This window comes from Narcine bancroftii, chromosome 1 (genome assembly GCF_036971445.1).
Source record: "Narcine bancroftii isolate sNarBan1 chromosome 1, sNarBan1.hap1, whole genome shotgun sequence".
NCBI classification, from domain to species: domain Eukaryota; kingdom Metazoa; phylum Chordata; class Chondrichthyes; order Torpediniformes; family Narcinidae; genus Narcine; species Narcine bancroftii.
Genome location: NC_091469.1, coordinates 87,600,190 through 87,626,371, shown reverse-complemented (window position 1 = coordinate 87,626,371; position 26,182 = coordinate 87,600,190). Strand labels below are relative to the sequence as shown.

General features: G+C 41.4%; 1 protein-coding gene and 1 long non-coding RNA gene across 15 annotated transcripts in view; one reads left to right on the top strand and one right to left on the bottom strand.

The window, feature by feature from the left end:
• LOC138760976 (astrotactin-2-like) overlaps positions 1-26,182 on the top strand; it is a 1,981,947-nt gene that overhangs the window by 1,708,519 nt on the left and 247,246 nt on the right. The window contains exon 20 of one of the 14 annotated variants that reach the window (XM_069932403.1): positions 7,378-7,422. The exons of the other annotated variants lie outside the window; for them this stretch is intronic. Coding sequence (XP_069788504.1) covers positions 7,378-7,422 — 45 coding nt within the window. The remainder of the gene's footprint in view (positions 1-7,377; positions 7,423-26,182) is intronic. 14 annotated transcript variants of the gene reach the window in all.
• The window catches only part of LOC138761073 (uncharacterized), a 34,372-nt gene continuing 11,556 nt past the window's right edge, over positions 3,367-26,182 (bottom strand). Inside the window, exons 2-4 of the long non-coding RNA XR_011356099.1 lie at positions 22,288-22,327; positions 12,672-12,860; positions 3,367-8,225 (exon numbers count right to left, since the gene is read on the bottom strand). This is a non-coding gene — a long non-coding RNA (uncharacterized lncRNA). The remainder of the gene's footprint in view (positions 8,226-12,671; positions 12,861-22,287; positions 22,328-26,182) is intronic.

The following is a 26,182-nucleotide window of genomic DNA, read 5'->3' as shown; positions in this document are numbered from 1 at the left end:
TGAAACATTAACTTCCTCTCCCCCTCCCCCTTCATGTATACTGTTTAACCCACTATTTCCAGGTTTTCCTGTCTTGTTTTAGTAAAATTGGACTTCTCTGTGCATCAAGATTAACAACAAAATGATTAAACAGTTTAATTTTTAATAATGTACAAGATATTGGTGAATGAGATACTTGCACCTTGAGCATCCCAATGAATGAATGATGCATTCAGCTACAATACACTGCAATCCAAAGACTGCAGAATGTCGTGTCTTTTCAATTTCATTTTCTCCTGTGTTCTGACTGGAGGCAATGCCTCATGCAGGGAAATTAATCTAGATGCTCATCAATCTCCAGTATCTTACTCATGTAACCATTCTTCATCTGTCAGTCTAGACAGCTTGTTATGACTTGGGGATGTTGCAGATAAATCTGATCGTATCCTCAAATGGCATTCACACTTGTACACATCCCAGCAACTGCGGAGAAAGAACTTTGGCTGATTTGTCCTTTTCTAGTCCAAGGTTATAGAAGCAAGTTTTCACATTGAATGTTGCCTGAAGTGAACTGATTCAGCACAGATCCGGGGTGAATATAGAACTTGCCCAGTTGGCATGGCAAACCAATCAAATGATACCTTTATTCATTGCAACAGCTACTTTTAAGACCCAATCCAATTATAAATTCATGACATTTGTTGGGCTTCAGTCACAAGATTAATCTCTTTGCAATTGTACCACAACATTCTCAAAAACAAATCTTTGTTCATGTCTGCAAATGAAGAAGCTTTGCTGCATTTAACAGTTTCATTGTTTTAGTGCCCCACTGAGTAATATCATTCATGTTAAATCCACATGCAAATTATTTAACTTGTCTTCATTGTTAATATGGGTTATTAATTACTGTGCCTTGTTGGGAGGTGATTCAAGCACTTTCATTGGGAGGCAAGTGTTCCAAGCACTTTCATTGGGAGGCAAGAAGTGCCGTCATAATTACCTCTACTTCTTTGTTACTGAACTTAATGTATTTAAAGATGAAGAAAATAATTAATCAGTTGCAATGACTCTTTCCAGTAGAGTATTAGTCTACAGCTGTGGTTCTCAACCTTTTTCTTTCCACTCACATACCACTTTAAGTATTCCCTATGCCATAGGTGTTCTGTGATTAGGAAGGGATTGTTTAAGGTGGTATGGGGATGGAAAGAAAAAGGTGGCAAACCATTTTTTTTTAATCATTCCAAATTGATTCGTTATGTGCAGTTTCATAACTCCAAAGGAAATGGGCCAATAACAATTTTTCTCAAGCAAAATATTTCAATAACAATTGGGTCTGGAGCCGTGATTCTCAATCTTCCCTTCCTACTCACATACCACCTTAAGCAATCCCTTCCTAATCACAGACCACTTATGGCATAGGGATTACTTAAAATGGTATGTGAGTGGAATGAAAAAGGTGGAGAACCATTGGTCTACAACAAGGAATTCCTGCCCTTTATTACAATCACAGTCTCCAAAGGAGAGTTCATAGTGCTAACATCCAGATGATTCCCCCAAAAGTACAAATGGAGTACACATTTTTTCAACGTGCAAAAAATTACTTTACATTGGTGTACTGCGCAGATTCACTCTGAAAGAAAAGAAATAGAAATGCACATAGAAATGGAGCATTTTTCGATTTATTTGAAAATGGTGGTGCTGGCGGAGCTGCGACAGTGGCAGTGCTACCACTGGTGTGGATCCAGGGAGAACGGGAAGTGAAAAAACCATACTGCTCTGCAGGGTTCTATCACCCAGTCCGACTAACAAGGGCTTGGTACAGGCTTTAAATGGCTTGTTAAAGGAGCTGATGATGATTTATTGTAAAACCCTTTGACTGCGGGGTCTGGGGCTAAGATGGCAGCGCTTGTGATGGCAGCGGTCTTCAGTAATTGCAGACTTCGAGCAAGCTAAAGATTGGTGCAGGGCTCCAGAAAATGGAGAGATCATCCCCCGCACCTTTTGATAAGGAGAAGAAGAGGAGACAACCCGATGGAATTGTGTCCCCAGCAGCATACCAATGAGGGGCTCTGCTTTTGAAGAGTGCACAGCCCAGTGGGCTGTTGGTGACTTGAGGTGAGGAGGCTTTGGGCTACTGGCAACTTGTGATCAAAGGACTCAGCCCAGGCTGTGGGCTGCTGATGAGGTATCAGGCAACAGGGACTGCCAAGTGACTTGGGCACTGAAGGCTTCCTGATCATGTTAGAGGTTTGAATCTGGAGTTCTGGATGAGCTTGAGAAGTTTGTGAATCTGCAGAGGCTGCGGGAGCAATGAAGGCAAATCCACGGACACTCAGTGACTCTGAAGGGAGTCTCTTTTGCTTCTCTTTCTCTGTAAGGGATGCTGGACAATTTAAGGGTAGCACGGTTGGCGTAGCGATGAGCCCAGTGTCTTTACAGAGCCAGTAGTCGGCCCAGGATTCAAATCCTATGCGGTCTGTAAGGAGTTTGTATGTTCTCCCCATGTCTGCGTGGGTTTTCCCCGGGGGCTCTGGTTTCCTTCCACTGTTCAAAACGTACCAGTGGCGTAGATTAATTGGGCAGCATAATTTAAAAAAATTCTGCAGATTGCAAATCTTTGTTTTACGGCAGATTGAATGCAATTTTATGTAATATTAAATCTGTTTTGTTACATGGCAATAAAATAATATTGAATCTTGAATATTTCTCTCAAAAAAATTAGTTCAATTGACATGCATGGATGTGCTGACAGGCTGCAATAACCACAGTCTTCTGAATAGATGCTCCCTTTTGCCACCAATTTCCTCTCTGATATTATGTCCAGCAACTTCTGAACCAATGGGTTTGGCTGTCCCTTTTAAGGTGTGATGATATCACTATCTCCACTTTAAAGTTACTAAGGACTTTGGCATCTAATAAATTTGGGATATATGGCATTCTTCCTTTACTGCAAGTGATATGCTAAAGCCACAAATTTGTGATAATATGAAAAATCTTTAGTTTTTTAAGCACAATGTTACAGTGAGGAAAGGATATTCATTAGAAAACAATTGAAGCTTTTTAAAAATTTTTTGCTACTGCCTGTCAGATTATTTGAATAGGAAACTGACAATAAAGTTCCAGTCCTTATATCTGAAATTAGGGAACTTGCACTATTATATCTTCTCAATTTTTTTTTAACAAGCATCCTACCTTTTTTTGCAGAAGGTAATTTTGCACTCATCATGAATCACTTCACGATTACAAGACTCAACATTGGATACAGAACATTACAGTAAAACAGCAAGCAAGAACACATGTTTTCTATAACTTCTTTTCCTTTGAGGTTGGTTGATTTTCACAAAAGGAGCCCTCTAGGTTTCAGTGTAACAAACACAGGGTGGTTAAATTTTCAAATCACAGCAATCTGAATTAATTTGAAGAAGAAATATAACTATTAACTGAGCTTAGTTAAAGCTTTATTAAAAACAGCAAAGCAACATTCCACATCAGCCAGCGTATTAACATTCTGTAATATAGATAAATCATGATCATTAGTATAGTAAATACATGTTTTTAGAAATTGATTTGACTTGCTTAGTTGCAACATTTTCTTGTTGATAATTTACTGAATGTAAATGTCGACTCCACCATTCAGACAATAGCCATCCATTTATGGTTTCATGTCCTCCATTTCATTAAATGCATTCCAGGAATACTTCAATTATTTTGCACATTTGCCATATTATTGGAATTTATAAATTCATATTTTTTTAATTTGTATATCAATTCAGGAGGCACAATGGGGATATTTCTGTTTGCACTAGCCAAGTGGCAAAGAGTAACCTCTATCCCATTGCACTTAATAAGTAAAGGCAGTGAGCTTTGACTGTTATTCAGACTGGGAGCACAGACTGGAAAATCGCTTTACTGATCATCTCGGTTCTGTCCTCCGCAGTGGGTGGATCTCCCAGTGACTACCCATTTCCGTTCCCCATCCTATTCTCTTGCTTATATGTTCGTCCATGTTCTCACGCACTGCCAGACTTAGACCACTCACACATTAGAGGAACAACACCTCATATTCCATCCGGGCACCCTCCAACTGGATTGCATTAACATCGACATCTCCCATTTCCGTTAAACTACACTTTCCCTTCTTCTTCCCCCTGTTGTCTTTCCCCCAGCTCTGTCTCCCTTTCCATCTTCTCTGTCTCCTTTCACAGAGCCAAAATCAATTCTCTTCTTTTAGCATATCCAATTAACACCTTTTGTGGGTCTGGACTCCTCCTCCTGCCATTCTTCAGTCATAATTCAGACAACTTGCTATTCCTTGCTTAAACTTTGAAGAAGGGCTCAGCCACCAAACATTAGTAATATACCTTTACCTACTATGGATGCTGCATTCCTCCAGCATTTCTGTGTGTTTTTACTACCATCTGCAGTCTTTCATATTTCACTCTTTTATTCGTCCAGTTTTAAATGGGGAAATTACACCACATTGATGCATATTACACCAAATTAGGACTTTCCCACTGCAAACAGAGATTACAGAATCTTCATGGTTGAGAATTGATTTGAGAGAGTAAAAAAAATTGATTGGTTTTAATGTGGTTATTAGAGGGAAACTGACTGTATCATGAAAGGGCCAATGGCAACTTTAAATGATTGGCAAAAGATCTAGAGGTGATGTGAAGGATCATTTTTACATACCAAATTATAATGACCTAAATTGATTTCTCAATCATGTGATGGATTCAAATTCAATTGTAGCTTGAAAGGTATGGCAGGGAGAGAGGGAGGTATCTGGATGGAGCCGGACACAGAAGGTGGTTCCAAAAAAAAATTAATTGTGGGTTGGATAAATATTTGAAGTTAAAATAATATGTAAAGTGTCAGAGGGAAAGATTAGGATAAGGGAACAACTGGATTGGTCAGCAGAGAGTTAAAATTGACTCGCTGATTTGAATCTCTTTCTGTGATGTTAAAATGCTACAATTCTAGCATATCAAATGCCGAAACTCAATTTACAAGCACTAGTTTATCTGGTCTGGTTTTGGAGATGCCAACATGTGGCCATTTTCAAAGTGAGTATTTGTCTTTGAATTATACATCAAGTTATGGAATAAGTTTATTAAAAACTGGCTCAAAATGTATAGTACATTATGAACATTTTGCTACTAATTCTAATGCAGTGACTCTTTCAAGAAATGTAACTTTTATCTATGGCATTGAAGATCTGAGCTCATGACAGAATTGGGTGTCATCACAAATTAAAAAGTAGCAGAGTAAAGTAAAAAGTGTGAAGTTATGTCAGTAGACAAATAAATACCTGGATTAGCCTTGTGTGGCCTTCTACCTCCTGTGTTATTTCATTGGAAGATAGATGCATATTTTCCAACAGTTTCCAATTTTCTTTGCTAAAATAATGACTTTCCCACTACCTTGTCAACTACTTTTGGCATTGTGCATTGCAATGTTCAAATGTTTCAGATTTGGATAGCAGCGTTTAGATGCAATGTAGTGCTTGTGAAGATTGCTGAAGGCTCTTAGTTGATGACCCACCATTTGAATCATGCTGTATGTGAAACCTTTGCTAGATAGGGTGAGTGTTTGATCCATAAAGGGCTCTATGTGAAGTCTGCACCATTGATGACTTTCATACATTGCTTGACAAATGTGCAACATCGAAATGCACAAATGTGTATTCTGAAGGATGAGTAAATCATGAAGGAGTAATATTTGATCCAATGTATCAGTGCCAACACAAGAGTGATCACACTGCCTTGTTCTCAGATCCAAGCCTTTTGTCTTCCTATTCTGTAACCATTCATCCATTTTTTTTCCCCTTAAATAATAAAATGGTCATTGCTTTAGTGATTTTCTGCATCAAAGTCTTCCATCTTCTCACAACTATCAACAAAAATAATTGTTTTCTTTCCCGTCAATCAATTATGCTTTGCCATTGTTTCAGAACCTGGTGCAAATGTATTCACTATATCAAATTTTCTTCATTCTAAAATGTTTCTTAAATTTCCTCCTCTCTTGTTTCCATAATTCAAATGTGCCATACCTTCTTCCTGACTATTGACTCTCGTGTGTGTGAACCCTGTGAATCTACTACCGATTGCTCTGATGTCCTGTGACCCTGGAACTGTTTTGTTTATAAACCTCTGTGTTCTTGTAATGTATTTGTCATCTCATTGCCCATTTGCATCCAATCTTTAGAGGTTACATTTGTTATGAATAAAATGAAGACTTTCTATTTTATAGCTGTGCTCCAGTCAGATTTTCTGTATAGAGTAAAACTGCTAGTATCTAGAATTCAAGAACCGGAGGCCTCAATCAACCAGCAAACAAAAATCTGTATATTAGATGTCTGCAATCAGCAGATCATGAGGCAGCAGACAAGTTTTCATTGGACATTTTAAGAGTAAGTCTCAAGCAACTGGGAAATACCCACTTATCTGGCATCAGACTGCTAAAAGTGCCAGATAGGGATTTTACTGTACATTTTAAATTATTGCTTTATGTATACAGTAAAGCCTCTGGTGTCCACAATTCAAGAAGCCAGCAGCCTCAAGCAACTGGCAAAAAACTTGAGGAAAATAAATAAAAATTAAAATAAGATCAAAATATTAGGTAAAAAATACGTAAGTTTAAAATTGACGTGCCTCGCTGTTTGTTCGCCAATCCACCACTCGTGTGCCAGGCGACACCTGCAACAGTTCACCCTTGTGACCAATGTAAATAAATAAAGATTCCATTTTGCAGGACACTATTTTGGACAATTTTCCCTTATAACCATTACCATGCCAAAAGAAAAACTACCAGGCATAAGCATGTAGTGCTTATGCGTAAGACTGGAAAAAGGTGAAAGTTGTACTGTTGCTTATGAAGGAAACTAAAAATGGCTCAGCAAAAATCTACGGCATTAAGGCCAAGTCTCAGAAAATTATGCAGTTTTATATCAAGTCTGGCACTGATGTCAAAATTTTCATTCCTCCAGATGGACTTTCTCGACCAGGCTCTTTTTGAATTGTTTAGTTTGAAATGGTCAGAAGGTGGTTGTATAATGAGGACCCATGTTGCAAGGAAAAGAAAGGAGTTCTACGAGAGATGAATATTGAGGCACAGTGTTCTTTTTCACATGGATGACTTAGCAGATTCAAGATTCGTCATGGTATCCGTATATTATACTTGTCTAGTGAGCAGAAATCAGCAGATCATGAGGCAGTGGATTAATTTTAGTTAGGCATTGTAAGAGAAAATCTCAAGCAATGAGAAAATGCACTTATCTGGCATCTACTGATTCCCATAGATGCCAGATACCAGAGGATTAATGTTATTAAAGTCACTACATGATGATGTGACAGAGCAACTATTATAAGTCAAAAATTATCACTTTTTTATCCATAGTAAGTCACTTTGGCTTGGCTTCGCGGACGAAGATTTATGGAGGGGGTAAGTATTGCAAAATAAAAGCACTTGACCAATCTTTGAGGTCAGTCATGAATGAAGAGCACTGCTATTTGCAACACTTGTGTTTACCAATATCTTTCACTCAGACAAGACATAAATGGGGAAGAAAATTAAAGTGGCACCTTCTATTTCAGATTAAAACAAAATAAGTCAGATTGAATATAGAATACAGGAGTTCCAGTATGAGTAAAGTAGATGGGAATTAAGGTGAAGACCCTCTTGTGGCTGGATTGATACCTCGCATAAAAAAAGATGGTTGTGCTTGAAGTAATTTTCCTTAATTCCACAGCACATTTACAGGAGATCAGGTCAATGACACTGGACAACAATTTTATGCAAAAGGTTTGCTTCTTGAAAACAAATTGAGGATTATGATAGACAACTTCAAGCTGAACACAAAGATCGTTTCAGATTTCCTGTATCATGAGGGAAGTTAGAGAAACATTAAATTAACTTTTATTGAATTTAGCATATTTAATCACACAATGATGCTGACATAATGCATTTGTTCAACTGCCCTAAAAATGTTTTTCTGCTGATTTTCATATGTACTTAGCATCTGATGCCTGTCATGTTAGTATCCAACAGTAGTTGACCAGCATTGATGGCTTCTAGTTGCCCTGATACTGCTTTTCCATGATCGCAATGCCCTGGTGAAACCTTTTATCATGTTCGTTACTGACTGCACCAAGATCAGCAGGGACGAAGTCCAAGTCCAAATGCATGAAATTAATTTCAATGATATGTTGCACTTCATGGTTTTGTATGGTTGAAGTAGACAAAATCTGAAAGAAAAATCACAAAAATAGGTTATGTCTAAAAAACAAATGTGATAGGAAAATTTTCAGGTGATTTTAGCCCAATGCCAATTAAATATATCCAAAAGTGTTCAGGAAGCAAAATCTTCATTGTCCAGTGCTACCTGATCACAACCATTGGTTTCTCCAGGTGCTCTGGATTTCTCCCACCCTTCAAACATACTGGGGTGTAGGTCAATTGAGTATAATTGGGCCCTTTCTCTGTGAAGCAGTCAAGTTTTGGTTTCTTCTCTCCTATTGACTACATAAGAATCATTAAGAATATTTATATTATGTGGTTATGCGAGGTTTAAAGAGAACAAAGCTTTTATTTAAATATGCTGTGACTGACTCCTCCCCACTAAAACCGAGGGTGCCATAGTGCCCTGTTGAGAATGGTTGCTCTACAATGTTGGAATTGAATGTTTATGTGAATTAAATTTTACATTTTAAATATAAATTTATAAATACAGAACAGTAATTGTGCAGCATGGACTTTTGGGCTGAAAGGGCCTATTTCCATGCTGTATTTATAAATTTACATTTAAAATGTAAAATTTAAATCACATAAACATTTAATTCCAATATTCTAGAACAACCATTCTCAATGGGGCACTATGGCACCCTTGGGTGGATTGGGGGGGGGTGGGGTGGGGGGAACACGTGGTCACAGCACATTTAAATAAAAGCTTGCTTTCTTTTCACCTTACATAACATTTTATTTTAATGTAGTCGAAAACTTGACTGATTCACACAGAAAGTGGCCCATAAACTTTGAGTAGAGTCCTAAGAGGGCCATAGCTGAGAAGCAAGTTTGAGAATGGCTGATCTGGAGTGCAGCTATTGTTGCAGTATGTAACAAAGTAGACTTCAATAATCCAGGCCAGGTTTTTGTTCAATTGCACCTCCAAAACTAGTGATCTGTACAAACTGGAAGGACAAGAACTGAATGAATTTGGGAATTCTTGCAAATCCCAATCCATCCGTAGTTGGAAATGCTTGACCATCCTCATCAGTGGCCAAACATTTGAAACTCCTGACCAGGATCATTACCCATGGATTGGAGGGTAGATAATGTAACCCCACTATTTAAAAAGGGGGGTAGAGAAAAAGCGGGGAATTATAGGCCGGTGAGCCTTACATCAGTAGTGGGCAAAATGATGGAATCCATTATTAAGGATGTAATAGCGGAGCATATGACTAGCAGAGAAGGGATAGGACGGAGTCAACATGGATTTACAAAAGGTAAATCATGCTTGACAAATCTATTGGAATTCTTTGAGATGGTGACAGGTAAAATAGATGGGGGAGAGCCAGTGGATGTGGTGTACCTGGACTTCCAAAAGGCCTTCGATAAGGTCCCGCATAAACAACTGTTTTCCAAAATCATGGGATTGGGGGCAAAGTATCTCTGTGGATTGAGAATTGGCTGGCAGGTAGAAGACAGAGAGTTGGGATAAATGGCTCGTTTTCTGAGTGGCAGGCGGTGACCAGTGGGGTGCCACAGGGATCTGTACTGGGACCCCAGCTGTTCACAATTTACATTAATGATCTGGATGAGGGGATTGGATGTAATATCTCCAAATTTGCAGATGACACTAAGCTAGGAGGGGTTGTGTGCACAGAAGAGGGGGTCAGGAAGCTCCAGTGTGATTTGGATAAATTGAGGGACTGGGCAGATACATGGCAAATCCACTACAATGTGGATAAATGTGAGGTTATCCACTTTGGTAATACAAACCGGAGGGCAGATTACTATTTGAATGGCAATAGATTAAGAGATGGGTAAGTGCAGAGAGACCTAGGGGTACTTGTACACCAGTCTCTGAAGGCGAGCATGCAGGTACAGCAGGCGGTTAAAAAGGCAAATGGTATGTTGGCCTTCATATCAAGAGGGTTTGAGTATAGGAACAAGGATACCTTACTGCAGCTGTACAGGGCCTTGGTGAGACCCCACTGGAGTATTGTGTGCAGTTTTGGTCACCTTATCTAAGGAAGGATGTTCTTGCAATGGAGGGAGTGCAGAGGCGATTCACCAGGCTGATACCTGGAATGGCAGGAATGACTTATGAGGAAAGATTGCGCAAATTGGGATTGTACTCGCTGGAGTTTAGAAGATTGAGAGGGGATCTCATAGAGACATATAAAATTCTGGCAGGACTGGACAGAATGGATGCAGATGGGATGTTTCCAATGATGGGAAAATCCAGAACCCGGGGCCATGGTTTGAGGATAATAGGCAAACCATTTAGGACCGAGATGAGGAGGAATTTCTTTACCCAGAGGGTGGTGAATCTGCAGAATTCATTGCTACAGAGGGCAGTAGAGGCAGGTTCATTAAATATATTTAAGAGGGAATTAGATATATTTCTTCAGTATAAGGGTATTAAAGGTTATGGAGAGAAGGCGGGGACGGGGTACTGAACTTTAAGATCAGCCATGATCTCGTTGAATGGCAGAGCAGGCTCGAAGGGTCGAATGACCTATTCCTGCTCCTATCTTCTATGTTTCTATGTTTCTATCTGTACCGTGCGACCACCATCACTACTAAGTCCTCAAGAGTTCAAATGCTGGGCTCATCATCACCTTCTCAAGGGTAATTTTGGATGGGGATTAAATGCTGGTTTTGCCAGTGCTTTGAATAAATAAAAGAAACCTGTAAATCCCTAGGAAGCACAATAACCACTTCAACCAGACTTTGCCAGATCCATGATGGCTCATAAGTACATGTTATTATGCCAGTCAAACCAAAGAGCTCAGCATATTGGCTTTGTTATGATTAACTATGATTTTTATCACTATATTGATTCAGCTCCTAGAACTGACCTATAATGCAGTTACACAAACAGACAGCCTGGTAACAGAATTCTGTCAATTGGCCATTGCATGCATTTTACATTTTTAGACTCTTCTCTGTGCTCAAAATCACAGATTATGTCAAGAATGAAATGTAGATATTAATGCTAATACAGTACAACTCCAATTATCCAAAATGGTCAGGAACATGCTAATTTCAGATAAACAATATTTTCAGATAACTGGTCACTTTTTTAAAAACAGCCCAGTAGCAACAGAAAATCACTTGAAACAGTTTTTAAGCATGAAATAATATTTAATTTGCACCAAAAAACAACCTGAACAAAATAAGATAAATCCACACCAGAAACTCGAAATTCTACTCAGAGGTTTTTCCAAATTTCCAAAGATTTTTCAACCTGTGATATTAGTTTGACTCTGAAGAATTTTTTTGGATAACTGAGGATTTCTGTTTGTTTCGGATATCCTCATTTATCCACATTTTTTGGAAGCAAAATAACATAACTTCAGCTTCAAATCTTTTTGGATAAATAAGGATTTCTGATTTTTCTGAAATCCTCATTTATCCGAAAAGAAGTGCGGAACCAAACAGACATCACTTCCGGGTCCAAAAAATTTTGGATAACTGAGGGTTTTGGATAATCCAATTTTGGACAATCAGAGTTGCACTGTAATTCACTGACTTGGAATTTACAGATTGAAATCTGAAAGAACGCTGAGGGTTAATAAGTTTAGATTACACAAGTCATCTGAAGCATGATTAAATTTGTGCATGTCTTCCATTATACAAATCATGCTTGAATTGAGCTGAAGTAAGGTTATTCCATGAAATACAGCTGTGGGAAATCAGATGCACCCCATTTTCTGAATGTGAATAAAGAGAAGAAATGGTCAATATTCTTGATTTTCAATGTGGTGTCGAATGGACTGTTTCACAATGATAGTCATCCCAGAATAAACTGAATAAAGTTAAAATGGCTGAAAACTAAAATCTTCCCGCCTTCACATCTATTGGAGATTAAGGTAGTGCAATATTATGCATTTAGTTGTTCCCTGACAAATTCTTGCAATGACTACCTAATAAACGTTATCATTTATAAGGCTAAATGCCGCAAATAGGATTGATTGCTTGCTGTCATTATGGCTCAAGGAAGTAGTCAATCATATTTTTATTGTCCCTGATGTTATTTTGTATTTGATTTAAAAATAAAAACGAAGAGGGCTCTGTGGAACAGTGATTTTGCAGACCATTTTTATATTTGTCCTCCAGCTTCAAAGGTTGAAGTGAAATGTAAAGTGCAAATATCAAAAAATGAATTTGCTAGATGCTTTTGATTGGTCACAACAAAGAGGATTTTCAAATAAAGTATGTTTATTTTTTTTTGTATATCCAATTTCCATGTCTGTTCAAAAAAAACATTGAAGCAAACTGCAGGAAGTTTTGCTGATATCCTTTGCATCTATTGGGCAAAATTGTCCTTGCACAGCTGCATGTAGCTCCAACAACATGCCCCACAGGACTGAGCAGCCTGCTCAATAGATTCCCCACCCACCACCCTAAATGTTTAATGCCTCCAGCTTTTGTACACCTGGAAGTCACAATGAACTAAGAATTACCTTCTTTTAATGCTGTGACAATTCTATGATTCGTTTGGACATGAAATCTAGAGGAGCAGTCCATATATAGCCATAGCCCGTTGAAGGACAAAGGCAGTGGGTACATCAAACTGCCATCACATGCAAGGGCTTCAAAGTTATCCACTATACTGACTTGGAACTCCATCATCCTTCCAAACTCTGGGACTTCTGTGTTGTTGCAACAAGAAATAAGAATTCCAGTGCTTTAGTATATTGTAGCTATGTCTCTGACAATAAACTCTCATGCTTCCCTACCTCCTTACCAGCAAACACCCTAACCCTTTTTTTCAGTCCTCAATCTAACTCTGTTACCATATCTCAATATACCTTTGCTGATGGCCCTCATTCCCATTTTCCTCTTCAGTGCCAGTTCAACTGCAAATTTCATGAAACATTGGTCAATGAAAGCATTCCAGTAACACTACACACTAATTCCCAATGATAGAAACCACATATTAAAGGGAATCATTCTTATTGGTTGATTCTTTGTACATTGAGTTTGTTAACGTTCCCATTATTCACTCTTGTCACGTATGAATAAAGGGAAAACCCTTAGTATTCAGCACCTAAGGGATTTGGTATATGCCGGAAGTATACTTCCCGGTTGCTTGAGACTTACCCTTACAATGCCTAACTAATACACTTGCATTAAGAATAAACAGTTTAAAAGGCAAAAATGCTATACTGTACTTACACTGAACAAATGCTTAATTTTCTATCACATTCTTTGAAAACATTTAACTGTCGCTGCATCTACAAGTTCCTCCCCTTCCATGAATCTACCAAAAAGATGAATAATTAACTCTACCTCCCCCATGTTTACAGATAAAGCCTTTGACTGGGGTGACTCAGTAAGCAGAGATAAAGAGACACTTTAAGGGAGTCACCCTAATGTTGAGTAGCATCAACCAGCTCTTCATCCTGGGAGACGCTATTACTGTTTCACACAACTGTATTCAAACCACTGCTATGAGCAAAACATGACCAAGGCGCTCCACAAGCTGAACATTTGCTCCCATCTTCACCAACAGCATGTGTGTTACTTCAGAGAACATTTAATTGTACAATTTTAAACTTATGTATTTTTATCTATTATTTTCTTCCTATTTATTTTCATTTTTAAAATTAATTTTCCTCGATTATTTTGGTGGTTACTTGAGGCTGCTGGTGGCTTGAATTGCAGACACCAGGAATTTTACTGTACCTGCTCTACATATTAATGTTGACTGGCTTGTCAATGAACATAGCGAAAAAGCAGTTAGCATCATATGAAGAGGATGGAAACCGTTTAAAATGGATATGTTTCACTAAAGTTTGGCTGGAAGGTCCCACATATCAAAGGGAAGCAGCTGGTAGGCAGCAGCTGCATTTCATTGTGTTGGCTGCCAGATTCCATCAAGGGCTTATGAAGGAAGGAGTAGAAATTCTATTCATTGCAAATTGCATGGTATTCCATTGAAGCTGGTCATGACGTTATCTGTTGTAGAAATGTGCATACAAGGTTGAGTTGAAGGTCGACAGCTTGGATTGTCTGGTGGCTGTCACCTGTCAGTCATAATGTGTTGAAACTGTTGCAAGCTGGAAACCCTCTGCCAACAAAGGTGAAATTTATGCTGTACAGCAGTCTGGAGTATATGGAAAAATGTCCCCTTCAAAATGTTAACATTTGGTATTAATAGCATTAAAAAAAGACCCTGAAACAGAAAATAGGAGCAAGCCTGCCCTACCGTTCAATACAATCATGGCTGATTATGCAACCTCAGTACCACATTCCTGCTTTCTCCCTATATCCTTTGATTTCTTTTGCCAAAAGGATCAGATCCAAGTCCCTTTTGAATATATCTAATGAACTGGCCTCAAATTTTCTGTGTCCACAATTTCACATCTTTTGAGTGAAAAATCTTCTTTCACTTCAGTCCCATAGAACCATAAAATGTTACAGCACAGAAACAAGACCCTTTGGCCCTTCTAGTCTGCAGCATTTCTTTGCCTTGCCCCACTGACCTGCACCCATTCCATACCTCTCCCATCCATGTACTTGTACCATGTCCAAAATGGCTTACCCCTTTTGCCTTAGATTGTTATGCCTTGTTCCCATTCTTCCTGCATCTTACCTGCCTGATCCTGATAGAATTTATTTTGTCTCAATGTGATCCCTTCTCATTCTTCTTTCTTTTTAAAATATTTTTATTGCTTTTAGAAAAGAATTTATACAAACAAAAAGGGTACAATTCAATAAGATATTCCGTATATCACTAACATTCATAAATTATAATTCATATCCATAATTCATATATGTATGAATAGAATATATCTTTTATGGTAGAAAATAAAACCTTCTCATTCTTCTAAATTCCACTAAAAACAACCCTAGTCTGTCCACTCTTTCTCTATGTGTCAGGATCGCCATCCCAGGAATCAGGCTTTGTCTTTTTTGCCTCTCAGTAGTTCAAGAAATCTTGCAGTGTTATCCAGTCCACACCTGTTGGAATAATAGCATCAGTTTCTCCATATGGGGACCATTTGGTCCTACTTTGCCTGAGTGTATTGTTGACTCTCCAGAGAAAGGGAATCACAAAAATATCATTCAAAATTAGTAATTTGTTTTACTTAGTTTTGTATAAAATTAGGAAAGGTGAGAAACAACGAGGCTGCTTCCAATGGCAGGTGAGGTGAGTATAAGGGGGATTGGCTCAGAATTTGGGGGAATTGATTGAAGACAAATAAGGAGAAGCTATTTCTCCAAGAAAGTCATGAATCTGGAATTCAACAAAGCTGTCAAGGCTGCCTCATGAAATGAATTTTAGACACAGATAGATAGATCCCTGGATAGTGAGGGAATTAAGGGTTATTGGAATAGGAGGGTTAGTGGAGCTGAGTCCATGACTAGATCAGCTATGATCTTACTGAATAACGGAGCAAGCTCAATAGGCCAGATGTCCTTCTCTGGCTTCTATTTCTTATGTCCTTGTGTCATGGTGCAGTTTCACTGTTTAACTTATCATTCAGAATTTACAATCCATTTCAAAACTATACAACTGTGCATTTGGAGACACAACATTAACAGAAATCATATAATTAAACAATGAATTTATATCAACCATTCATTGAACTGTACGCGGCAGAAAAAAATTATCGACCAGGAAATGGAAGTCTTCACTGTTAACATTCCATAGTTGATCATTGGTTAACTATTCAAGCTTTGTGGATGAATTCATTAATTAATGTGCTGTTGGATCAAAAGGATTGTGATGAAGTTATTGAGGACCAATTTTGACAATACATTGGCTGGGGGAAAACTCCCCTTTAAGCTTCAAGTTTGCACATTATTCAATCATTTCTTACTCTTGGCTGTGCTGAGTTTTATTGTTCACTAATTTAGGAAACTGAGAAGCTGTTCAAAGTTAACTAATTAATTCTTCATTGAATGGTGAACATGTAGTGGCGGCTACACTGCTCCTGCAATGGCACACGCAACCAGATGGGTTGAGCTCAGTGAGCAGACTAATTTATTGCAGGCTGCTGGGCTGCACTTATACTCCCAGCACAGATCTGGCTGAGAGCCGTGCTGGAGGGCGCTGACGTCATCCGGGTGTCACGTGGTCCCCAAGCACGGGTTTCTGAGCCCCGAGCTGGAAGGAAGGGAAACCCCCAATGGTGCCATTTTGCCCAGCTGCCCCGTCGCATGGCTTACAAGTGGGGCCGGTTCACCTGCCTTGTGGTGAGCCACCACATAGCCCCCCCTCCAGAACCGGCGCCAATGTCCATTTTTGCCAGGCGGCCTCGCTTCTTGGGCTGGGGCAACGACCACGGGCTCAGTGGGATCAAGGTGGGGTGGTTTTAGCTTGTCTATGGTAACAGCTCATGCCTGCCACCCAAGTCCAGCGTGAACATTGAGCCAGAACGCTGTATAACCCTGTATGGGCCCTCGTACAGTTGCTACAGAGGTGCTGTGGTCAGGCCCCTCCGAAAGAAAACGAATTCCGCAGAAAGCAGCTCGCCAGGAATGAGAGTCGGGTGGGTGCCATGCCTGGGTGGCGGTGGGTGTAGAAAGGAGTCCAAGCGTGCCCTGAGGTGAGGAAGTAGTTCATGCGGCGACCGCTGGGGATTGTGAGGTGTGTTGATAAACTCACCAGATAGTGCCAGTGGCACACCGTAGACCTGCTCAGCTGATGACATCTGCAGATCTTCCTTGGGAGTGGAGCGGATGCCCAGGAGCACTCAAGGCAGTTCGTCCATCCAGTCAGGACCAGTGAGGCGGGACTTGAGCGCCGAGTTAAGGTGGTGGTGCAGACGTTCGACCAGTCCATTGGCCTGCAAGTGGTAGGCGGTGGTGCGGTGTAACTGTATCACCAACCTGTTGGCGAGCTGTCCCCAGAGCGCAGATGTGAACTGGGTGCTCCGATCACTGGTGAGGTGAGCCGGAACACCAAACCAGATGACCCAATCATGCAACAGGGCTTGTGAGCAGGAGTCGGTGGAGGCGACTGGCATCGGGATCACCTTGGGCCAGCAAGTGGTGCGGTCCACCACCGTAAACAGGTAACGGTTGCCCTGGGAAACAGGTAAGTGCCCGACGATGTCCACGTGAATGTGGCTGAACCGTTCCCAGACGTGCTTGAAATCCTGTACGAGCGCCCTGGTGTGCCTGTTCACCTTGGATGTCTGGCAATGGGTGCATGTTCTGGCCCAGCCCGCGATCTGCTTCAACAACCCATGCCATATGAACTGTTCTGTCACCATCCGGACCATGGACTTGATGGATGGATGTGAAAGGTCATGGATGTGACGAGAGGAAGGGAAACCCCCGATGGTGCCATTTTTCCCAGCTGCCCCGTCACGTGGCTTACAAGCGGGGCCAGTTTGCCTGCCTTGTGGTGAGCCACCACACAGCCCCCTTCCCTCCAGAACTAGCACCAATGTCTATTTTTGTCAGGTGGCCTCGCTTCTTAGGCTGGGCAATGACCACTGGCTCAGTGGGATCAAGATTGGGTGTCCAAGGAGATATCATACAGGATGGTGCCTTCGCCGCTCGGAGTCGGGAGGTCTCAGAACTGCAGGCCGGTGATGGCGGTCTTGAAGCCCCTTGTCTCTTCATCAGCTTCCTGGTCCCAGGCGAGCTGGTCGAAGTCGAGGCCGGGCGTCAGTGCGCAGATGTCTGGTCACGAAAGTGCATCGGCAACCACATTGTCCTTCCCCGCCTTGTGCCAAATGTCAGTGGTAAACTCTGACACGAAGGAGAGGTGACGCTGCTGGCGGGCCGACGAGGGATCCTTTGCCATCACGAGTGCCTGGGTGAGGGGTTTGTGGTCATTGAAGATGGTAAAAGTCCTCCCCTCCAAAATATAGCGGAAATGCCGCACCGCCAGGAACATGCCCATTAACTCGAAGGCACTATACTTGCATTCCGGTGGGCGGAGCAGGCGGCTGAAGAATGCCAGTGGCTTCCAATGCCCATTCACCTGCTATTCCAGGACAGCACTGACGGGTGTGCCAGAGGCATCGACAGAGAGTGCCATATGTAGCTCGGTGTGCGGGTGGGTGAGTATGGCGGCCTTCGCGAGGGCGTCCTTGGTGGCCTCGAATGCAGTGCAGGCTTCTGGGTTCTAAGCAACCATCTTGCGCGCAGCTCCCGGGGTGAAGTGGTTGCAAAAGTTGACCATACCCGCGAACCCCTGCAGTCCCTTGAGGCTGTTCGGGCGTGGGAACTCCCTGATGGTGGCATCCTTTGCAGTGGTGGGTGTGGCTCCTTCGGCCGTGATGTTATGGCCCAGGAACTCTTTCCCAAACTGGCACTTAGCTGGGTTGATGGTGAGGCCGAAGTCAGCCAGCCAGGAGAAAAGGGCATGTAGGTGGCCTTTGTGTTGCGCCCGGTCCTTGCTGGCGACAAGGATGTCGTCTAAGTAAATATAAACAAAATCCAAGTCCCTGCCCACAGAGTCCATGAGGCACTGGAAGGTCTGAGTGGCATTCTTGAGCCCAAACGGCATGTGCAGGAATTAGAACAGGCCAAAGTGGGTGATGATAGCTGTCTTGGGTATGTCCTTAGGGTGCATCAGGATCTGGTGATAACTGCGCACCAGGTCAACCTTGAAGAAGACCCTCACACTGTGTAGGTTGACCGTAAAGTCCTGGATGTGAGGGATGGGGTAACGGTCAGGAATAGTTGCCTCGTTGAGCCGTCGATAGTCTCTGCAGGGACGCCAGCCATTGGAGGCTTTCAGGACCAGATGGAGGGGCGAGGCCCACGGGCTGTCAGACTGCTGAATGATCCCCAGCTCCAACAGGTGTGAAAATTCTTCCTTCGCTACCTGGAGCTTGTCAGGTGGGAGCTGGCGTGCCTTGACATGAACAGGCGGACACTGGGTGTGTATGTGGTGGAACATACCATGGCGTAGCGAGTCAGCGGAGAACTGTGGCTTGAGGAGTGTTGGAAACTCATCCAGGATCTGCTGGAACTCATCACTGGGTGTGCTGATTGTGGCCATCTGTGGTTGCTCCGAGCGGGAGGCGTTGAGGCGAATGGCCTGGAAGGTACGGATGTCCACCAGAAGCCCGTGTGCAAGGAGGAAGTCTGCACCTAGGATGGCAGTCGGGAGGGATGAGATGGTGAACCTCCATGCAAAATTCTGTTGGCCAATCTGGAAGTGGACTGTCTTGGCTCCATACGTCCGGATTGCCGTTGTGTTGGCTGCACAGAGGGGAGGTTCACAAGGTCGGTTCCTGGATTCGATGGCTGTGGCCGGTATGATGCTGATCTGGGCTCCAGTGTCAATGAGGAACCGCCGGCCGCTTACTGAGTCCCGCAGGTAGAGAAGACTGTGTCCTTAGCCATTAACAGCGGCCAGCCTGGTCGTTTCCCTGGAACGAGCAGGGCTGACAACACTTCCAAGTCTTGGCTCCCCAGTGCTGGTGGTAGGCCTGAATCGGATGCTGTAGCCTTGGTCATGCTCTTGGGGGCCCCTGCAGGGGCCGGGTGCTCTACCGCAGCACTAGGGGTGGGCTTGGCATGGTCGTGCCCATGCCTCGTGACCTGCTGGACCACTGAGCCTTCTGGGAATCATCAAAGCCATAGCTCTTGGGCCATCTGGGTGATCTTCCTTGGGTCAGTGAAGCTCTCCTGAACCAGCAGCAGGCGGATGTCCCTGGGAATGTGTTCGAGGATGATGCGCTCAAAAAGTGGACAGTTGGTGTGCTCACCCATGAGCGCGAGCATCTCGTCCATCAGTTCCATCGGGGACCTGTCCCCCAGGGCGTCGAGGTGCAACACTCGAGTGACATGCTGATGTCTCGATTGTCCAAGGGACCCGGTAAGCACTCGCTTGATGGTCTCGTACTTGTCCTCGGTGGGTGGGTGCTGAACAAGGTGCAGCACGCGTCTGGTGGTGGCCTGATCCAGGACAGCGACCACATGGTGGAATTTGATCGTGTCAGATGAAATCTGGCAGAGGTGAAACTGGGCCTCCAGCTCCTAAACCCAGAATTCAGGCAGTTCTATGGCTATAGCGCTGATCGCAGGCTCGCTCGTGATAGGTTCAAAGACGTTTGAACCATTCGGGGTCACCAATTGTAGCGGCGGCTACACTGCTTCTGCAATAGCACACGCAACCAGACGGTTGAGCTTAGTGAGCAGACTAGTTTATTGCAGGCTACTGAGCTGCACTTATACTCCCAGCCCTGGCCTGGCTGAGAACAGCGCTGGAGGGCACTGACATAATTCGGATGTCATGTGGTCCCCAAGCGTGGGTTTCTGGGCCCCGAGCTGGAAGGAAGGGAAACCCCCAACTGCATCATTTTGGCCAGCTGCCCTACCGCGTGGCTTACAAGCAGGGCCAGTTCGCCTGCCTTGTGGTGAGCCGCCACAAGCAGAACAATTTGCTTCTATACTTTGTTTTCCATTGAGATTGAAAGTAACTCCCCACAACGGTTCGGTGTTAATCATACTGAATTCAAAATAATTTCAAAATCCTTTCAGCAAAAGATTTTCACTCGTTCATGTTTTTTCTTGTATCCTACCAGAACTAAGTTATGCTTGTCATTTCCCTTGCACTTTCTGAGCATCATTGGCTTCCTGTCTCAAGAAAATTATCTTTAAAAAAAATCTTTTAATATTTATCCAAAGTCTGGGTCACTTGCCCTCTCTGAGTTATCTGGCCTCAGTACTCCGAATTGCACGAATCCATATTTGGGTCTGCTGAAAACCCTCCAAATGTTGGACACTTGCCAACATTTGTTCATACTTTGAGAAGGGCCCAAGACTGAAACCTTGGTTGTGTCTTTATCTTTGCTACGTAAAGTACACTGAGTTTCGGGAGCATGGTGTTTTTACTTCAACAATAGTGTCTGCAGACCTTTCTGTTTTTTACTACCCTCCATTACTTCCTCACAACGTTCTTCAATCATCTTGTGTGGCTTTCTCAAATTATCTTCCTAAACCACTGAGTCCATTCACTCTTACATTATCTTTTCCAACATCTAAAGTATTTCAATACCTCCTTCGCTGACCACAGACATTTGATTACATTGCCTTACTCATCTCAGCTCTTGTTCTCTGGAGCAACTTGGATTTTGTTTGTATGTTAACCACATGATGTTACTGTTGGATTAATGTCAATATGATTGCAAGACTTGTATGTCTTTCCAAAGATCCTTAAGGTCCGGGCCAACTTTGAAATGAAAATATTTAGGTTACTGACTGCTACACCTTTGCCATTCAATACAGCCATTTCTCTATTTAGGAAAGGGATGCTTTCCTGGAAATATTTGTCAAATTAAATTTTATTAAACCAAAGATGGGTAAAAGGCATTGTGTGTATTTTGGCACAAGTGGAACTCATCTAGAGCAAAAATATAGATTTGTTAATTGAAATGAGCCCCAAAGTGTCAAAAGTATCATTGCCAATATTCATAATTGGAATGTGCACAAAATTAGAATAATTTGTTTAATAATCATTTGACATTTAATTCTCAAGTTATTTCATTCAATTCCTATGTAACAACAAATCACAAGAAGCAACTTTTTAGAAAAAGAAGTGAAAATACATAATTTGTAATGCAGGTCTTAAAGAAAACATTTGAGCTTCACCAATGTTGTCGTAATATTATCGATTAGAACAATATTATCTACGGTCCTGATAATTGCAACACCTTCAAGAAATAAATCTTGAAATTGAAACAAAAGCTGTCAAAACAACACAACAGATTATTTAACATTTGCAATGAGATTAACAAATGAAAGTTAAAACACAATGCTGGAAAAACTCAGGTTATACAATGTACTTTATATGCAAAGATAAAAATACATCAAGGGCTCAACCCAAAAATGTTGGTTATATCTTTGCTATATAAAGTACACTGTTTGACCTGCTGAGTTTCTCCAGCATTGTGTGCTTTCGTGCTTTACTCCCAACCAATGAAAGTTCATTGACCTTGAACCATACATCACTCTCTCCATAGATGTTCCATAATTTACTGAGCATCCCAACAATTTCTGTCTTTTCTCTTTTTGTTTTATTCCTTCAGCTGTTGAATATGCTACCACCCTCTTTGATGTGACTTTCAGGACTGAGGGTTGAACAGTGCTTATCTCTCTCACCGTGTTTATTCTTTGGGGCTGTCTTTGCAATTCCTAGATCCTGAGAGAAAAAGAGAGCTGTCTTATTGCTTGATGATTCTATAATTCTGCAGCTCTATGATTAATAACAGTGATCTCAGCAATTCAAGACAGACTGAATCAAGACCTTTTCTTGTCAATGCATACCACACAGAGCTTTCATCTTCCAGTTTTTAATGCAGTTATTCATTATTTTATTTCAGCTCATTCAAAATGTTCCGAATTTGTTTCAATATCTTTTTTAAATGTTATTTTCTGACCTCTAACTAAGTTGATTTCTGCTTTCACTGCAGTTAGACCACCCCTCTCCCTCCCCTCACCTCCTTATTTCCATCCAGCCCTCTGATATCCCAATCCAATGCCCTGGCTGATCTCTAGAATGTGGCAAATGCGCTCAGCAAAATCTAAACTTCAAGGGGAATTGCTTGACTTCCCTTCACAGAACTCCATTAACCAGGGGAAATAAATTAGGTGTGAATTGATGCAAGTTTGAAAAAAAAAACCTGAACCCTCCACAGATGGACTGCCACAGTGACTGGAGCCTTGCTCAGTGAGAGCAGGATTAGTGCATTAAACTGATGTCTGTGTTTGCTGAAAGAATGACCTCCATGTGGATGTTGGCAGGCAGCTTCATCACATTACAATTTTCTGGGCCACAGAAGTGAATCAGACAGTACAGTAGTTTTAATGATCTAGACATACTCCTGCTCTGTGCCTTACTTGGAAAACAAGTGCGTGAGCTGAGGTCTTATTAATTCCCTGTTCAAGCACGCTCTGCATGCTATGCAGTCCACCTTGCCATAATAAACTATTTGTCTGGCTTCTCAACATTCACATTGTAATGAGGATTTACTGTTTCTGATAGATTCTATTTCACTTGGCCAAAACAATCTCTCGCTCTGCAACTGCTGAATATCTTTGGTTGTTATGTGGTTTGTCTATTCTTTTAAGAATGTTTCCTTTCCACTTTTACTCTGCTTTGGAGTTGCTTATCACTTATATATTATAGATTTAAAATTCTGGATGGAAGGATAAATTTAGCATCACCTTGATGTTGCATCTCCTCCTTGGCTTAAGGGAGGTGTGACACAAGTGTTGCTCTACACAGCATTATCACCTCCTACGTGGCATTCCATGTTGCAGCCTGACTTGTGAGGCAATGAGTCGCAGTCAACCCTGGGAACTGGAATCAATTGACACACTTCCACATAACTTGTATCCACATTCATGTATGTCCATGTCCCTTTGGGATCTGGATCTCTAGTGAAGTAGTGAGCAGAGTAGAATGCGGGAAACCTGAGGTAAGCTTGATTTATTTCTCAGGCTTTGCACTCATGATCAAATCCTTCATGCATTCATATAACAGGGATTTATATGCAGAACAACACTTATCTCTTGAAAGGATAAAGTAAAATCATTTAGTAATTTGCATTTAATATGGTTTTGAACATTCTTAACCACCAATAATCTCTTACCTTTGGGTCTATTCTTCTGCTATTCACCACACCATTTTATTCAGGTGCCTGTCTACTTTTCAAAGTTCAGATTTATTGTCAGAGTACATATATGCCATTACATACAGGCCTGAGATTTTTTCCCCTGTGTAATGAGCTCAGAGGACCCAAAACCCAGCAGCAATAGATATTCACCAAGACAAATGGTTATTTAAACAAAAGTTGCTTTTAATTATCTTTAAACATGAAAACAGAATCACACTTTAACTTAACACATTGACTTAACTAACCTAACTTAACCCCCTTCTAATTCTAAGCGCACGTTTATGCAATGTGTGTGTGTAAGTTCAGAAAAGTTATTTGGTTCACAGTCCAATCTCACTTCTAATTCCTCCATGTTTACTGGTTGCAGGCAATTCTTATATTGTGCACAGAATTTAACATTTATAACATTTACCAGGGTTTGGTGCTTGAAAGGTAAATGATTACTGCTCAGGAAGATTCTTGTCACTTTTCAGAGAGAGATTTGTTGTACGATGGACACCCAGCCACTTCAGTGTCTTGCCCCCTCAGGGTTCTCCAGATGATAACCTCTTTCTTTCAGGTCACCACAAAGTTCTTTTTTTTTGTTTCTCTTATTCCAAGAGAAATATCAGACAGCCAATCCTCTCCTCTTGCATGAACCACAAGGGCATTGACCAGACTGAACTAAGCACATACAACCCATCTTCCAAATGGGGTTTTCCACAAGCTTGCCAGCTTGTCCTGTTCCAGTCCCAGCTGCTGTTACTGTCTGTAACACTGTTGAACTGATCTCTCTCTCTCTCTCTCTCACACACACACACACACACACACACACACACACACACACACACACACACACACGCACACATATAGAGTCTGTTTTACTCTCTCTGCTTGCAAAACCACATGACCCTCTTAGAACAGCAAGTTCCCTTCCAGACAATATGGGGCTCCGACAATTTCGTTCATCTGTTGCCTTTTTGTAAACAACAATCCATTAGTGAAGTCTCTTCGGCACTCTCCAAAGCTCTTGCAAAGGCCAAGAGGCCCTGACATGTCTAGCATTAGCAGAGCTCTAGTATTTTAAATAAGATCTGTTTAAAAGTGTTTGTATGTGACCTAAACTAACAAACCTTTCCCAATTTATCTCCCAAAAACATATCTATATACTCTGTCACATCTGCGGGCAAGGAAGAATTACCCCTTATTTGTAGTACAAAAAACTCTACTCAAGAAGGTATGTATATATCTATGTTAATAAAGAAATGTAAACACACTGACCGTACAATACAGAGAGAAAATAAAGTCAATAACGTGCAAAAGTAAGAGTCTTTAATTAAATCTCTGTTGTTGAAGAATCTGATGGTGAAGGGTTGGCAGCTGTTCCTGAACCTGGTGGTGTGAGTCTTGTAGCATCTATACCTCATTCCTCATAGTTGCAGCGAGAACAGAGCATGTGCTGTATAGTGTGGATCTTGATAATTGCTGCTGTACTCCGAAAGTAGCATTCCATGTAAATGTCTCCATGTAGCACTAAATCAGCTGATTATACAAAGAATGAAGTGAAACACTGAAGTTTGCAGATCCTGTGATTGTATTAAAAACACACAAAAATGCTAGAGGAACTCAGCCGGTCTTGCAGCCTCCACAGGGGGTAAAAATATATTACCGAAGTTTCATGTCTGGGCCCTTCTTGCCTTGAAAAAGGCTCACGCCTAAAACATTGGTAATGTATCTTTACCTCCCTTGGACGCTGCAAGACCAGCTGAGTTCCTCCAGCATTTCTGTGCATATTTAATACAAAGAAAGGCCTTTCTATATATATATTTTTTTTATTTTTCTCTATTTACTGTGTGAACGGCCCATCTTTGTGAAGATCGTGGCATTTCAAGTTCAGTGTAAGGAGTCTGTGACATTGCCAACAAGTATTGTTGATCATCCATAGTTCAGTTCAAGGTTACCTTAGTCCCTGGAAAGACAAACCATCTTACTGGCTTTGAACACTGCAATGAAAATGTGCTATCTATCAAATTGTACAATTTCAACCAACATCATGTCATTCAGGTTTCTAAAATTCCTCTTTGACTTGAATACCATATGTGGGTTTTTTCTCATTATTCCAATATTACGGACTGTTTTGTTAGAACGAGTATCAGGTTTGGTGGGTTCACAAAGACAAATCTGGACATGTGTTAATTAACACACAGGGACAAATGGGAGAATGTCAAACAGTACTTGATTACTATACTATTTAAACAACAATACAGAACAAGAAACAGGCCACTTCGACCCCTCTGTGCCAATGTACTTTTTCTTGCCTAGTCCCACTGACCAATACTCAACCCATAGCTCTCCACACTTCTCCCATCTATATACCTGTCCAAATTTATCTTAAATGT